General features: G+C 31.5%; 4 protein-coding genes across 4 annotated transcripts; all 4 read right to left on the bottom strand.

The window, feature by feature from the left end:
- Positions 1 to 172: 172 nt before the first annotated feature.
- LOC147939400 (uncharacterized) lies at positions 173 to 8,439 on the bottom strand. Its single transcript, XM_087465943.1, has 15 exons — positions 8,311 to 8,439; positions 7,937 to 8,204; positions 7,746 to 7,839; positions 7,454 to 7,596; positions 6,468 to 6,752; positions 6,102 to 6,314; positions 5,388 to 5,507; positions 5,035 to 5,304; positions 4,505 to 4,943; positions 3,465 to 4,411; positions 2,778 to 3,372; positions 2,036 to 2,688; positions 1,646 to 1,873; positions 851 to 1,510; positions 173 to 750 (listed from the first exon to the last, which is right to left on the bottom strand). Exons 1-15 carry the CDS (start codon positions 8,437 to 8,439, stop codon positions 173 to 175), a joined length of 5,622 nt encoding a protein of 1,873 aa, XP_087322069.1.
- Positions 8,440 to 9,230: 791 nt separating this feature from the next.
- On the bottom strand, positions 9,231 to 10,578 carry LOC147939399 (uncharacterized). Its single transcript, XM_087465942.1, has 6 exons — positions 10,444 to 10,578; positions 10,081 to 10,348; positions 9,873 to 9,984; positions 9,650 to 9,777; positions 9,348 to 9,435; positions 9,231 to 9,270 (listed from the first exon to the last, which is right to left on the bottom strand). Exons 1-6 carry the CDS (start codon positions 10,576 to 10,578, stop codon positions 9,231 to 9,233), a joined length of 771 nt encoding a protein of 256 aa, XP_087322068.1.
- A 522-nt stretch (positions 10,579 to 11,100) lies between these two features.
- On the bottom strand, positions 11,101 to 12,434 carry LOC147939398 (uncharacterized). The gene is made up of 6 exons (XM_087464206.1): positions 12,368 to 12,434; positions 12,032 to 12,302; positions 11,813 to 11,927; positions 11,547 to 11,689; positions 11,379 to 11,463; positions 11,101 to 11,282 (listed from the first exon to the last, which is right to left on the bottom strand). Exons 1-6 carry the CDS (start codon positions 12,407 to 12,409, stop codon positions 11,201 to 11,203), a joined length of 738 nt encoding a protein of 245 aa, XP_087320332.1. The 5' UTR covers positions 12,410 to 12,434; the 3' UTR covers positions 11,101 to 11,200.
- A 2,032-nt stretch (positions 12,435 to 14,466) lies between these two features.
- Positions 14,467 to 15,730, bottom strand: LOC147939397 (uncharacterized). The gene is made up of 6 exons (XM_087465941.1): positions 15,677 to 15,730; positions 15,324 to 15,588; positions 15,146 to 15,245; positions 14,893 to 15,017; positions 14,698 to 14,782; positions 14,467 to 14,614 (listed from the first exon to the last, which is right to left on the bottom strand). The coding sequence occupies exons 1-6, from the start codon at positions 15,728 to 15,730 to the stop codon at positions 14,467 to 14,469; spliced, it is 777 nt and encodes a 258-aa protein (XP_087322067.1).
- Between the last annotated feature and the right edge of the window lie 407 nt (positions 15,731 to 16,137).

The following is a 16,137-nucleotide window of genomic DNA, read 5'->3' as shown; positions in this document are numbered from 1 at the left end:
AAATGACTCATATAGTCATGAAAGTACCATATTCCGTCATTAACCCATTCAACCATGTGTTGTATTTTCTCTGTAGGGCAAATTAGAATAAATATAGAGTTAGTAACATATATATTAATAAAACAAAATTATAATATACCTAGAATTTAGGGAGTAAGTACCATTCCATTTTCTAGTGAAGATTTTGGAAAACTTCTTTAAAAACAACATTGGTGGTCTTTGTTTGAGGTTTTCCCTCAGCATCTGTTATCAACATCTTCAATCCAGACTTTGATTTAACTCTTGACATTGCTACATATAACTGACCATGGGAGAAAACGGGTCTAGGCAAGTATATACCAACATTTTCCAGAGATTGACCTTGACTCTTATTGATAGTCATTGCAAAAGCAACTGACACTGGGAACTGTCTTCGGCGCATTTTGAAAGGCAACCTAGTATCTGATGGTGATATCAACATCCTAGGGATGAGAACTATCTTACCAACTCGCGTACCAGTTAAAATCCGAGCTTGCAAAACATGGTCCGCCATTTGGGTGATCTGCAGTCTTGTACCATTCATTAAACCACCATGCGGATCAATATTTCTCATTAACATAATCGGACAACCTATTTTCAAACGAAGCCTATGATAAGGTATACCCGAAACCTTAATGGTATTTAGAAAATCTGGTGAGTAAACTTTATTTTTCAGAGCACGTTTATCTTGAGGGTCAATTGAATCAGAACTTAGATAAATTCTTTCTTCAGCTGTAAAAATAAGAAAAAAAAAATCTAAATAAAATAATATGATGAATTAAGTGTGTATGATTACTAAAAATAACTAAAGGACGAATAAAGATGAACTAACCGTTTAGACTTGATAACATGACATCATTGATAGAATTGACATCTTCATTCGTAGGGCAAAGAATAGCTCGTTCTTGGAAAAATTTAGGATCTTTTTGAGTGGCAAAGTTCTTTCCGTAAACAGCTTCAATGATTGACTCTAACGGAGAGGAACCCTCTGGAATAAGTAACTCTTGTGGGATATCTATTTCACACACACCATCATTAGGCTCATTAATTTTTCCTTCTCCAACTGTGAGTATCCATTTAGAAAACTCTTCTATCTCGCTGGCCTCTTGTTTACCAATGTCTTGAAGCAACCTCATATTCTTTGTCAATCTTAAAACTTTGCACTGATTCCATAAGTATGAAGAGTTTAATGATGCATTGACAATCGCTTCCCTTCCTGCGCCAACAATAACGGGAAGAATTTGTCTGAAATCACCTCCAAAAAGGACAACTTTTCCTCCGAACAATTTGTCTTCTTTACTCCTCATAATATCTTTCAAGCTTCTGTCTAATGTCTCAAAGCAGTATTTACTCATCATTGGAGCTTCATCCCATATGATTAACTTTGCTTCTTTAACCAACGCACCAAGTTCTGAGCTCCTTGACATGTTGCAAGTAGAAGTTTCATTTGGATTTAAAGGAAGGGCAAACCTAGAGTGAGTTGTTCTTCCTCCTTCCAGTAGTAGAGAGGCAATACCGCTAGATGCCGAATTGAGAACAATATGACCGTTTGATCTTATTGCAGCAGACAATACTTTCCACAAAAATGTTTTCCCTGTTCCTCCAAATCCATATAAAAAAAATACACCACCTTTGTCATTGATTACAGCTTCCATTATCTCATCATAGATCTTCTTCTGTTCTTCTGTTAGCATCTTTTTCCAACCATCATGTTTCTTTGCTAAATCCTCACGGTTGTAGTTGAGTTCATCCAGTATCAACTGATTAGGCAATGTTACATCTTCAAGAGATATGTGTGGCATAAGCTTGTATTTTTGCAATGAACATCCATTTCTTTTCATTAGCTTCTGTAACTCTCTTAGTAGCAATTTCTTGTTTTCCGTGTCTGACAAACAAAAGTCTAACGAAAACAATATTTACTCATATGGTTAGAGAAATGAAAATAAGCTATCATATATTTAATAAATAATATATAGTCAAATTATTGGTGGATATAGAAGTAAAAATATACCTGGACGTTGTCTCCTCTGTTTTTCTTTTCTCTCAATATCTTCTGAAAGGATTTTCCATGTTTCTTCCCATACAGTTTTAGGAGAAGTTAAACTTTCAGATATAAGCATTATCACAAAAAGTCTACGACAAAACTTTGATGAACACCAAAAATTAGCTTCCTTTATGCCTTCAATATACTCTTTGTCATCATCTAGCAAACCTAGAGCGAAGCATGCCTCTTTATAGGTTTTATAAAGAACACCTTTGACAGTTTTAATGTCGTTGAAACTGGTAGGACCTTTTTTGCTGTTTATGAGAATTCGAAGATGGTATGAATCTTCTAAATTATGTGGCACATAATTGATTCGCCCAATAGAGAAACCAGTTCTACCTCTCGGACGAAACTCTTTCTCCTTTTTATCATAGATGTATTTATTTGGAATCTGTTCATATGTAAGCTTTCTTGCTTCCTCATCCCTTAGACACAACTCAAACCAAGCGGTAAACATCGTGTGATCAAGAGTTGGGCGATTTAATACGGTAGTTGGCTTGTCGCCATCTTTGTAGAAAACAGGTTGCTTTCCTTCCTCATGAAATGTAAGTTTGACAACAGGTGTTGTTCTATAGTGTATAGGATACTGATTCGTCCTCCAGAAAGCTTCACATGCGGAAACATATCTGCAAAATGGAAAAATTTCATATCATTCAATTCATTTGACGGGGTATCATCTTATAGAACTATTTAAACATGTTTTAGATAGATAAACCTGCAGTCAAAGAAATCTTGAACATCATCCTTTTTTTTGGATGAGTTAATATTGACACCGTCGGAGGTATACTCTGTTTCATCCTCTTCTTGACCTGCCTCAACAGATACAGTAACACGATCTTGACCTTTGTGCACATACTTAAATAAGTACTTGACCGATCCAGTTTGGTTACACCATTCCACGTTAATGTGAGCTCGGTACTTTAGAGAAAGTTTTCTGTTGTATGGGACGACATATGTATTGTCGCACTTGAAACCATTCTTCTCTATAAAACGACCATCATCCCTCCTCCTATAAATTGGATATCCATCTCTGTCTAAGTTTGTTGTATCAACAAACTCCTTAGGATAGAACTTTGAACATTTTCCTCCAACCATACACGGAGAGTTCATATTCGCACTTCCACAGGGACCATGAATCATACATTCTTTGACAACTTCGTAGAGTTCTGGATCTTCATCTTTATCTGGAATTTCAGCAGAAATTATCTTGTCAATATGATCGGCTGTTGGGAACTTATGTTTTTTATCCATCCAAACAATAATATGAGCATGAGGAAGACCTCTTTTCTGAAACTCAATCTGATAAATAGCTGCAAAACAGATTATGTTTATAAATTTAATCATTTTCAATTAAAAATGATTTAATATTTTAAAATTCAAGATTTTAATGGAAGAGATTTACCTGAAACTGTTTTCCCCAATATATGTTTCTTAGTTAAATCATCCATAAACTTCTCTAGTTTCAGCTTAAAAATTCTGCAAATGATGTCCGGTCGATCATCAGCTTTCAAATTCCTCTGATTGACGAATCTTGTGATTTCTGGCCACTTAGCATTGCAAGTGAAGGTTATAAAAAGGTCTGGGAAACCGAAATGTTTACATGTAGCCATAGCATCCAAATAATTTTGCCTCATATAACTTGGTCCACCGGTGAAAGAAGGTGGAATAACAACTCTGTTACCACGATTTGTGAGATCATCTTCTCCTTCATCCGCTGCGAGCTGAATCTCCTCTATGTTTGAACTCCTTAATTTCTTCTGGTTTTTTTTTAGGTACCGGAGACGATTAGACTCAATCATAGTATACGTATCAACCAAGAACTGCTGAAATAAACGCTTAGACCAGAATAATATATGTTTCTCATCTTTCCTCTCGTGTAGCCTATACGCGTACCACTGCCTCATACTTATATCCTTTCGCTTCTTCTTCTTTGATCCTTTTTTAACCCTCTTTTTCAAACCCAATGTGTATCCATCTTCACCGAGTGGAAATAAAAGAGGATATTGCAAAGCAAGATAAGATATATGACACTCATGAATCCTTTTCAACTTACCAGATTGCATTTCAACCACTATATCACGCTTATTCATTTCGGTATGGAAATCTCCAGGTATCAATGCAACAACTTCAGAAGCAGTAGGCAAATTATATTTGGTGCCATCTTTCTCACGTGTAGAGACGATTCGCATATGGAAATTTGCTTTTTCTTTTTCCAAAGCAAACCTATCTCTTGCATAACGAAAATGCTGTACGTAAGGATTTATTTCATTCAACATCTTCTGCAGTTTTTCAACAATTTCCTTTTTGAACTTTCTCTTTTCAGATGGATTCTCATCATCTTTACCTTTACTGAAAATAGAGTTAGTATTAGAAAGGATCAAATACAGTAAATTAATTAAAAGAAAAACTATATTACCAATAATATTTTGGATATAGAATTACCTCATTATATTCATTCGGTTTGCTACTTCATTTTCAGTATCAACAATATATAACTGTTGAAACTTTGGATAGTCGCCAGGTTTTGGTTTCAAAGAACCCATTAGATGATAATTTTCGCCTTGCAGAGCAAACATAGAAGGACCTCGACCTTTCTTTACTGAACGATCAACTTTACCTCCTATAGAGGTAAATGAGAATATCATGTTATAAGCTCTGATATTTTCTCGGAAATGTTTGGCTAAGTCATCATCAGATGTTAATAACCACAAAAGCAAAGCTGGAGATTCTTTAAACGTAGGTAGTTGAATTTGTCCATGCATGCAGCATCCACTGTATATTGGTGTTTTTGTATTCTTCCTCCGATTTAATCTTTCACCATACCAGAAAATAGCACCACAATCCTTACATGTGTGGACAGGATCACCGTCATCTTCATAAGCTGAATTTATAAAAAAACAGTTTATTAATTATGTTTGAAAATCAGTATCCGATATATATATAGAAAAAAAAGAAAATTCTGATAACTATACCGTCTTTTGTGTTTTTCGTCTTCTGTTTCTCCTTCAAATTGATATTGTCCTTCACAGTTGAATTAGGTTTACCAAACACCTTTTGAATAGCCTCATCAAAAAGGTTTAGGAAATCATAACGACATTTAGCCTCTTTATGTTTATCTTCAATGGTTTGTGTAATCGGCTCTGAATCAGAGTCAGACTCAATAGCATCAGATGGGTCATGAGGTTCATCTTCTTGACTACTACAATCAAAGACTTGTTGTTCATATTCAGCTTCTGAATCATCTGTTATACAACATTAATTAGATATATATAATGAATTCAATAACTATTGAGTGAAAATTAGTAGAGACAATCCTGTACTATACCACTTTCAAAATCCTCAAGTTCCGAGTTCTCTTCTTGATCAGATGTGTTGTCTAAATCTCTGAATTTACTGATGGTATTGTTATCCTCAGAAGGATAAGTTGAAGAAACACATACTTTGCCTGCTTTTAAAAATAGGGGTTAGTAAAATAAACTCTTTTTCAAGATTTTGAGTAGAATAGATTACTATAATCACCCTAAATAATTTGTAAAAAAATTGTTTACCGAATCTAGTTTGTTGTTTTTTACTGATGTCGTGGCTTGGATCTATGATACTTGGTAGCAACGAATGAGTTGTATTTTGAGTATAGACATCCAAGGTAACTCCTTTATTCATATTGCCTGCTTGATTAGTATTTACAGAATCTCTGCTTGGAGTGTCAATGATTTCAGAGAAATTTGATCCATTTCCTGTATATATATTTTGCATAGGATAAGAATGTGTATTAGAACTAAATTATAAAGTATTCAGTGAATAACAAAAATATTATATGATTATACGTAAATATAACCTTTTGAATATGGACTAATCCTTGCTTCATTCGTAAGAGACGACAAACGCCGGATTGGAGAAATGCATACATTAGGTGTGCACGGGGTATCTACAAAATAAATATTGGTAGGAGGTGCATATCCAGAACCTTAGCAACATAAGAAATAATATGGATTAATGGAGTTAAATAATTATCTCTAATCTATAATTAAGAGGTACATACCTTGGAGGATTTTTCTTGAAGCCGATGGTGTTAGTTTATTGATTCTGATATCATTTTCATATGGTAACATCCTTTGTGATCGGTCTAAAGGAAAAGTAACACTTGTATTACTGTAACCTTTTTTTGTTAAATCCTTAAACAGACGAACGTATACAGAACTGATAGGGACTATATTATTAGATCCAATATTTTTAGGAGATGGATGAACAGGACCTGACAAACAATAAAAAAATGATTTGAATTTATGTTATTAGATTATTATGTACAATCTATATTATATATAGTAAAGAGTTACATACCATGGAGTTCTTTTCTTGAAGTGGATGATGTTAAAGGAATTTTTGTCCCATTTTTTCATGTGCTGACCTTCTCTGTGGCTGTTGTGTAGATTTGCTAACACTTTATTATTTTCAGTGGTATTTGTAATATCCTTCAACACTGCACGAAATGCAGATTTAATAGGGACTATATTTTTAGATCCAATAAATGGTTGTGGTGGATTCTCCTTTTCAGAAGATGGAGTTATCCGAAATTTCTTCTCTAAGTTTGGAAATTGTGGAGATTTAGGAGTTTTGTTCTCACATTCATCTTTCCTGCGTTTCATAGTCACTGATTTAACAGTATGTTTAGAGAAACTGCGGATAGTTGAAACTATAATCAGCCCAAAAGTAGAGAATGAGAGGAAGAAAGATAATTTTGTTAGTTGTTGTGATTGCGTTTAATTACAATAGTAATTAAAAAGATATTTATTCCTAATTTAGTTTCTTTGATATAATTCCCCTATAATTTGGTTAATTAGTAGATTTTATAATCAATAGTGGAAAGTAATAAGTATAATGCATATATGCATTTCCTTATACAGTTAGATGTTTCGACGATTGAAATTGAATAAGTGGACTATAAAAACATGCCAAAGTTAATTATCTAAACAGAAGTAAAATACTGAGTACAACCAAAGTAAAGAACATAATACAAAAAATTAATACATAAAAAGGAAGATGCATATATTTCAATTATAAGAAACTACTTTATCCTTGATCTCTTTATGCAAATGTTCGATTGGCTTCATCATTCTGTCCCATCAGGTTCCTTATATAATACGACGCCGCAAATTCAGAGCTGGATATATGAACAACATATCTTTGAGCACAACATATTAAGAAGAAATTATAAATATTTATTAATAAAACTTACTTTGTTTTGTGATTTTCTAAGCCAGCAAAGTTTGGTTTTATGAAGATCCTGGATGAGCCAGTGCGATTGACAATGCATGGTTTTCCTATCATTGTTTCTATGTTCAATTAAATTTGATCATAGAATATAGTTGAGTAAAGTCTAAAATCGAGACATACCTCCAATAACACCAACATTCCAAAAACGTAAAACACAAAACACTGGTTCGGTTTTGTATGTGAGATGGCATCCTTTTAATCTCCAAGAATACATGAAATAGTCAGCATACAATCCTTTTGCACAACACATGAGTTTATCATTCCTATTATTTCCACAATTAAAAAAATATAACAAAAGTTATTATCTTCTTAGTATCTAAATATGATAATTGTAATTGATGTAGTAAAAATCAATAAAAACATATGGAGATAAAACAACACATAGTGTAAACTTTAAAACAAAAAATAGTACCTGCCATTGATGAGTGTAAATAGTACTTCATCATAACCGTTGGCACTACTATCGTTAGGTTTATGCTCCACATCGATTATACATCCACATACATCTATATTGTAATAATATAAATAAATATATGTTAATATTAATATATGTAAATATGATTATCTTTGGAATTGGAAATATGGTTAAATGAATGTACTTACCAAAAGATGAGCCATTTAACGATCTGCCATTTTTAATGTCTAAGAAGTCTTTGAATCGATAGAAGTCACCCTCTCCCTCATCTGCTAAAGTGATCATCTCAGATTCCTCGATAATTCTTATCTGGTAAGGATGTGTTGTGTTTCTTTCTCTGAGAGTTGGATAGATCACTTTAAATTTATCAATTTGATACCATTCACCGTCATAGATATATCTTGGAACATTTTTCAACCGCGGATCGTGGATTAAAGTCGCTTCAATCGTTTGACCCTTGCATGTCCAAAATCAAAATTATCTTATCATCTCTTATCATTAAATCAAACATCCAAAAGAAAATATAAAATGGATATAAAGAATATACTAAGTTGAGATTTACCTCTTTATCCACCAAGAGCATCACCCTTTTTTCGAAAAAATCATGTATCTTCCAAGTACTCAATACCTTAACGATGATCGTCCAATCGGTCCTTCCAGGACTGAGATCAGCAATTCTACTGATAACCATTTTCTAATATATATAAAATTTATTTTGCTTTTGGTGAGATTGAAGGTTTTTTTTCTTTTTTTTTCCTGAAATGTGTTTGGATAGTTATAGGGTTTTTGGAAGGGAAGAGAATGGAAAAAGTCTCTTCGTGTACATATGTGAAACGTAAAAATACTTCCACTCCTATTTTATATTTATTTATATTAAATGTTAAAAATTTGTATAAATATGCACAGTCCATTACCCAGATTTTGTGAAGATTTGATTATGATAGAAATCAAATCATCATCCTCTTTTACTCAGTTATTTGTATAATATAGATAGATACATAATAATGTTTTATCTGAGTAAGGCAAAGTATTTTTTAATATAGTTCTTTTGAAAAAATAATTTTGTTACAATCTTCCATTTGAAATTTCTATTTTAATTAAATATAAGTTTAATTAAATTATAAGTTTAGTTTATTTATACATATTTTAAATTGTTTAATATAAGTTCTATTGGTTATTAGTTATATATCCATCTTATATTTATACATATTTTCAATTGTTAAAAATAAGTTATTTTGGTTTTTAGTTATATATCCATAAGTTATTAGTTATATACTCTATAATATTATAACAGAAAACAATAAGTTTGAATTAAATGAAACTGAAAATAAGAGAAACATTTTAACTTACTACTAAATCTTTTAGTTATAACTTAGATTCAAGTCTTGACAACAAATTAAAAAAAAACGACAAACGTAGTTTCATTATTAAAACACCAAATTAAAAACAATCTCTTCGCACTTCCACCATCTTCAGCATCTCTCAATCACTTCCACCATCTACAGCAGTTTGGTACTCTAGCCTGCATAATTTCAGTTAGATCATATTAGTCAATAATTTTTTTTTTTTTTTTATTAAAATTGAAATTGATCAAATCACCTCATCTTGAAATCTTGGACTTCTGCAATTGGAGGATTAAAATGAATCCTTGATACCAACGGGGTAGAGTACAGTTCAATTCGTTTACCTATTAATTCCAAAGATATAAACTATGTTTCAATCAAACAAATCTCTACATACTTATGTCCAATAACTATAGATATTTTCTAAGAACCAATCAAATGATTCCTTGTCCTATTATAAATTGTGGTATAAACATTCGACTGATCAAAATCGTACAAATTAAAATTACTATCCATAAAAATCTAGAATAACAACTATATAAAGTATAATTTAATTACCACAACTTGGATATTTGGCATGCCAAAACTGCAATACTGCAACAACATGGTAACATCCTGTTGCCAACCAATTGTCGTTAAAAAAGGTGGCTGTCTCATTATATGCCACGCAGCTTATATCCATACCACTATGAAACAATCAAACATAGTTTCAGTATATCTATACTATTAAAAAAGCTTGATATAAAACTGACCTAAGATTTTAGTGAAAATTTTAACGAACCTCAAATCACGGATTGAAAACCGTAAGATCCTCATAATCTCATTAGGAACCTCCACATTTGGATCATGTGCATGGATCATTGATTCGACATTGATCACTTCGCCCATGATGTCTGGTAGAAAACGGGAATATATTTCTTAGATTAATATTACGGATCCTTCAAAATATAGTTAAGTTCAGATAACTTGTTAAAATATTTGAAACTTACCTAGTGGACGTTGTGTGACAGAATGAAATCCATCAAACACTCTGTCAATAGTTTGGAGTTCAAAGAAGTGATTGTTGGAAACAACTTCTGAATTTTCCACGATGGTGTCATTGGAGAAAATGATCTTATGATCATTATCAGTGTGCTTCAGACGTCTCTCATGGTAACACACCGAGAAATTGGAAACAATCTTCCAATCATTATCAGCAATTTGATTGTTGAAAATTTGGAACAGTTCCAGAGAAATTGTTGTTTCAATTTTTTCACCCTATATTCAAAAAATGTAACAATTAATGAAAAAACAAATTTTTTATATTTTCCCAAACAGTCATGAATTTACTAAGATAATGTATAGATACTTACGAAGACATCACAAAGGATTAGATGAATTGTGGAACCTTCCTCAGACTCCTTCCTCCATTTCCTCAAGATCTTAACTTGAATCTTCTGGCTTGATGTCCATGTGAGAAGATCCTTAACTCTATCATAAATAGCCATTTTGTGTGATCGGTGTTTTTTTTTTGTCAAGAATCGATAAAGATAATAGAAGGTAACTTCTAAAATGACAAATATTGGTACCTTTTATAGTCAATACACGTCGTTTATGAATCGTTACAACGATTTGTTAATATATTGACAACTTTTCTAGATTTATTAATTAAGAATAAATATTTATAATGCAAAATATATAATAACCGCTTATATTCTTTGATATCTTTTTAACAATATTCGTATACCCTTATTGGGAATATAAATATTACGTAATCATTACAGTTAGAGAAAACAAAAAAGGTAAACAATGGGAATCGAAATCTTACTGTTTCAAAAATGGCATGCATTGGTCTTAGATGTACCGTAAATTATGTTCAAATTTTTAATGGCATGCATATGTCAATCATGAATTATACTCTGACAAAAAAAATCTTTGAAATTGAAGGTATTATGCATAATTTGGTAAAAAGATATATTTGAACATAATTTCAAGATTTGAAAAGAGTAATTGGCATAATATCCGCAAATATAGGTCCAAAATCTAAATAACAAAGAGCTGAACTTATTCAAATAAAAAACAAATGAAAGTTTTTAACGAAATTAACAGTAAACTTGATCAATCTTAAGGTTACACCGAATCATTAGAATCACTCTCATCTTCTTCTGAGCCGTTATAATCTTCATCGTCTGATGATTCATGAAAACAAAGACTGCGAAAGATAAAGGAACACAATAGTTAAAACAGCTTATAGTAATGATTCCATATTAATAATCTGTCATAGTATAGATGTTATAGATGAACTTACAGTGCAGGATCTGTAGTGAATGGTCTTGCTTCGTTACCAAGTAAAAGTTTAGAACATCTTATTTGAGACATTAGACAACGGTGACCTTTAAAAAAAAAAGTAAGTGACAAATCTTATATTTGATCTATTGGCTTATCTAGTACAAAATGCTAATATATTGCTTAGTACCTTCAAAGACAGAGATTCTCCAAAACATAAGCAGACACAATACTGGTTCACTGGCATAGGAAGGACTCGCAACATATTGTTCCCATTTTTCCCGAAATTCAGAACATGTATCACCGACGGCAATACATTGAATCTGTTCGTTACTTTACAATAAACAAATTAACAATGGACAACTTCAGTGGTTTCTTCTATGTATTATTTTCAATGGCAAATATAAATCAAATGAGGTAGTACTTCTTTAAAAAATATATAAACTTTTAACTTACTTGATGTCAATTACAGTAAAGCGAAGAACATCTTTCAGACCATTGAATCCAACTTCATTTTCCAGAAAAACAATTTTACGCGGTAGATTTACTCTTACCACCGTTCCACACAAATCTGAAATTGATTGAAAAGAGCAAAGAAATTTAAAAAACTATGAATCTAAGGAAATAATGTTTTATTAAAACTGTAAGTTAAACAGTATATTTAAATAAAATTACCAACACAACAATTTCTCTCATCTTCTGCGGCATTTTCAACTGTTAGTGCATCTATTAGATGGAAAAAGTTGTCTGGACATCTAGGAGGGATTCCAGTGATGCGAGTTTGCCTAGTGATCAATATTTCAGAAGAATTGTTACAATTCCTGTAAATATTCTGATTTTCAATAACCTGGAACTTGTAAAGAAGAAACCATCGTCCTTCTTGCAACAAATCTATGTACTGATCAAAGTAAAGCTGACTTCGGAGTTTAGCTTGAATTCTTGTTCCCTAAAATATATAAAAACTAATTTCAGATTTAAATATTAAGAAGAAGGATATAAATGGATTGTTACCTTCTCATCAACCAAGATCAAACAAATGTAGGTAGGCTGCATTATGATTATTTCGGGTATCCAGAGCCTCAGTTGATGGATTCAACTGCAACACTCAGTTGATTAACAGCAACACTCAACCTATCTGTTGATGGATTCAAATCCTCTATGTATGCAACCATTTTTTGGTTTGGTTCTTGATTATTTTGGAGAAAGAAGAAAGATGATGAAAGGTGAGAGGTTAGAATATTTTAGATAATAGATATATAGTAAATGTTTTATCGTGAATGAAGTTTGAAGTTGCAAAAAAAATTTGACAAAAAAATATATATATATATATATATCTAGAAAAGAGGAATATGAAAAGTGATTGGAAGTTACTTACAAATTTATGTCGGTTTTTTTTTTGTCAGTTCGAAATTGAAGTAATCAAGGCGAAGACTTTGAAAATAACAAAAAATTTATGTTTGGTGTATAATCCATACATGCAATGGTTAAATTTGATCGAAACTATACATTGTAATAGATTAATTCATATTTATATTGTACTAATACTAATTAGACAGTCTGCTTGAATTGCAGTTTTTACTAATCGCATGTACTGCAATAAAAATTAGAATCAGTATAAATTTCTTTTACATTTATAGATACATGATGAAACTGATGCTACTTCAAAGTAGATTTCATCATCATATACTCCATTGAAACTATGATTCTTAGAAGTCTAATTCATCATCAATGTCTCTGTTGAAAGAGATCCTTATTTTACTATATTGAAGATTTCTAAATTAAATAATTGAGTACAATATTCTAAAGTAAAGAAAAAAACTAAACAGTCAAATATCTAGTAAAATAAATTAAGTTTTGAACAAATAAATTATAAACAATAAAAATACCATATAAATAACCAAAGCAAAATAATATTAAAAACTGAACCAAATAAATAACCAACAAAGTTTTAAAATAAGCATTTAAAAATGTTTTTTATTGTTCAAAGGAAAAATGTGAAAATAAATGGAAACCAAACGTGGAGTAGGACTATGTTTTTCCGTGATCAACATCTTCACAGCTAATGACTTCATTCAAATCCTTGGTAGGATAATCTCCTTTATATTCGGTGAAATCAGTAGACTGATCGGAACATTTTTTCTTGCTTGTAGATGATTGATCAATGTTTGGGTCTGTGGCTTCTGTTTTGCGCTTCGACGAAGGAGTTGAACTGGTAGAATGATCAGTTTCATAAGGCTCAGTGCCATTAGTAATCATCAGTGATGCCTGCACGTAAAAAAGTATATACATTAGATGTTTCTGATAGCACTATATAGATATATAGAAACTATATTTAATAAAAAAAGGCAAACCTGTTCAGAGGTGAGACTAATTCTGTCAATAGTATTTTCAGATGCTTCATTACTAATTTCCATGAATTTATTGCCTTCCCAGACATTAGCAACCTTGTAACTATCATTAGCACCAGAAAGATTGTCCCCACCAATACATATCAGAAATTGAAAGGTCTTCCCACACACAGCCTTAATCTGATCAGGGATCAAAGTAGGATCCGTAATCTGCATATTCGATATTGTGAATGATTCCATATTTTGTTAAAAATCTAACCAAGGAATTTAAAAATATACCTCTTCAAATGAACCATTTAGGATTTCAGCTGCGGAAACACCAACAATTTTTTATGCCCAACTATCAAACATGAAAATTTTGGTTTCACCACTCTTGTCCCAAACGTGGACATGTAATTTGTACCTAAAGAGGAATTAATCATCTAATAGATAAACCAACAAATATTCATATTTCAAAATATATGACAAATAATTAGAAGACTTACTTAGGCTCAATCAACGTGGCCCACTCGTTACAGGTTTCACACCTCCACCTTGGTTTGCTTGGTTTCTTAACATCTTCCACTTTAATTGACAGGTCCTCTTTATCAACCTTCTTATTACACTTTCGACAGCTAATGTAGAACCAACCCCAATCTGTATCGATTGCTGAAATAGTACATGCGATTCTACATTTTCCTACCTATCAAAATAATATTACATCCTTAAGCTTATAACTCATACATTTTCCAAAATAGATTATGTTAATATATTGTTAGACTATTAATAAATGTAAAATACCTCTGTTTCAGCAAGTACGTCAGCAATCATTTGCAAAGGAAAGTCAAGACCACTCTTGGAGCCAGACGGGTTATAAACTCTCTTTCCACCAGAATTGGTAATTGTTAAAGCCAATTGATCCGCAGGAAGACTAAAATGAAAAAGAGGAATAGTAAATCATAATGAAACATATTGTTGATTAATAATTTCCCCTAATTAGCTATTTGAATTTACATGTTCTGAAAAGCCTCCATCTCTGGTAACTGAGGATTGATCATCAAGATAGAAGAATCGAAAGCATTCTCAATGTATCGTTTTTCTGAAATGAAATATAAATATGATACAGTAGTTAAATGTTTTCTAAAAATACTTTTGATAAATATTCTGTGCCCTAGAAATTAAATGTATAAATATTATGCGTACTGTTACCTTTATAGCTGTTTTGTTTAACAAAGCGTAGGAAACACATAACCATTCCATCACTTAAATCATTGATAGCACGATCTAAAGCTTCAGCGTAGGTTTCCCATAGAGTACATGATAATCGTTTATCCCTAAATAAGAATTTTAACAGACATAGATTATATTAAAATAGTATAACGTATAAGCATGAAAATATATATATTATTTTTGTTATGAACAAAAAAAATCTAAAAATATATATTTAGATTTATAATATTACTCAGTGTCTCTTATCTCAAACTCAATTTTCTTCCTGGTAATGTTGTTACGACTTGTGATTTCTTCTAAACCTCCAGAACTGACTACTTGACCAATAACGTCTGTAAATATAAATAATAAAACTATTAATAAAATCATCTTTGTAAATTAGTAACAAAATATATGTATTATGAAATTACCTAGCAGGAGATTTTTGTCAAGATTTCCAGCAAGTATACTATCAAACGATGTGAATGATAGGTAATGATCATCAGATACATTTTCAGAAGGAATAATTGTGGTACCATATCTGGTACTAATCTTATACTTAATAAGAGAAGGACGCAAGTAGGATGTACAGAGATTCAAACCAAAAGTTGATATAACTTTCCAAGATCCAGGCTTCAATTCAGATTCAAACTTTTTGATATGATCCTTTCTGATAGAAGCTCCTATTTTGTCACCCTATATAAAACAAAAAAAAATACTCTTAGAATGAATTCACATTAATATATTAGCAAAAGAATAATAAATCTATACTTAAAATACATACTGTTTCGTCAGCGAGAATTAGTTCGAGTGATTCACCAAGTTTAGCGGTATTCATTTTCCAACTGTGGAGAATTTTGACTTGAATACGCCAAGCGTTTTTGTATGGTTTTAGGTCTTTCAAAGGAGTGTAAGATAGGGGTAGAGCCATCATTTTGTGTAACGAAGTAAAAATCGTTATTTTAGTATAACAATCCAATAGAAAGTTCTCAATATATTTATAGTTATAATTCATTGATTTAGGTTATCACTTATAAGTTAAGATTTGATATCAGGAATATACGCAAAATATATTTACTTGCTTGATTCGTTACAACTGATAAACGAATATTCCTTTGAAAATTTGATCGTAAAAGATTAGTTCATAATTGTAACATCGGAAATCAAGGAATTAAACAAAATATGGTAACTTGAATATTCGTTTTATAAGATTTTAACTGAATCAGAAAAATTTCCTTTTAAATT

Source organism: Camelina sativa, chromosome 9, assembly GCF_030686135.1.
Source record: "Camelina sativa cultivar CO46 ecotype springtype chromosome 9, ASM3068613v1".
NCBI lineage: Eukaryota > Viridiplantae > Streptophyta > Magnoliopsida > Brassicales > Brassicaceae > Camelina > Camelina sativa.
This window is presented reverse-complemented; position numbering and strand designations above follow the sequence as displayed.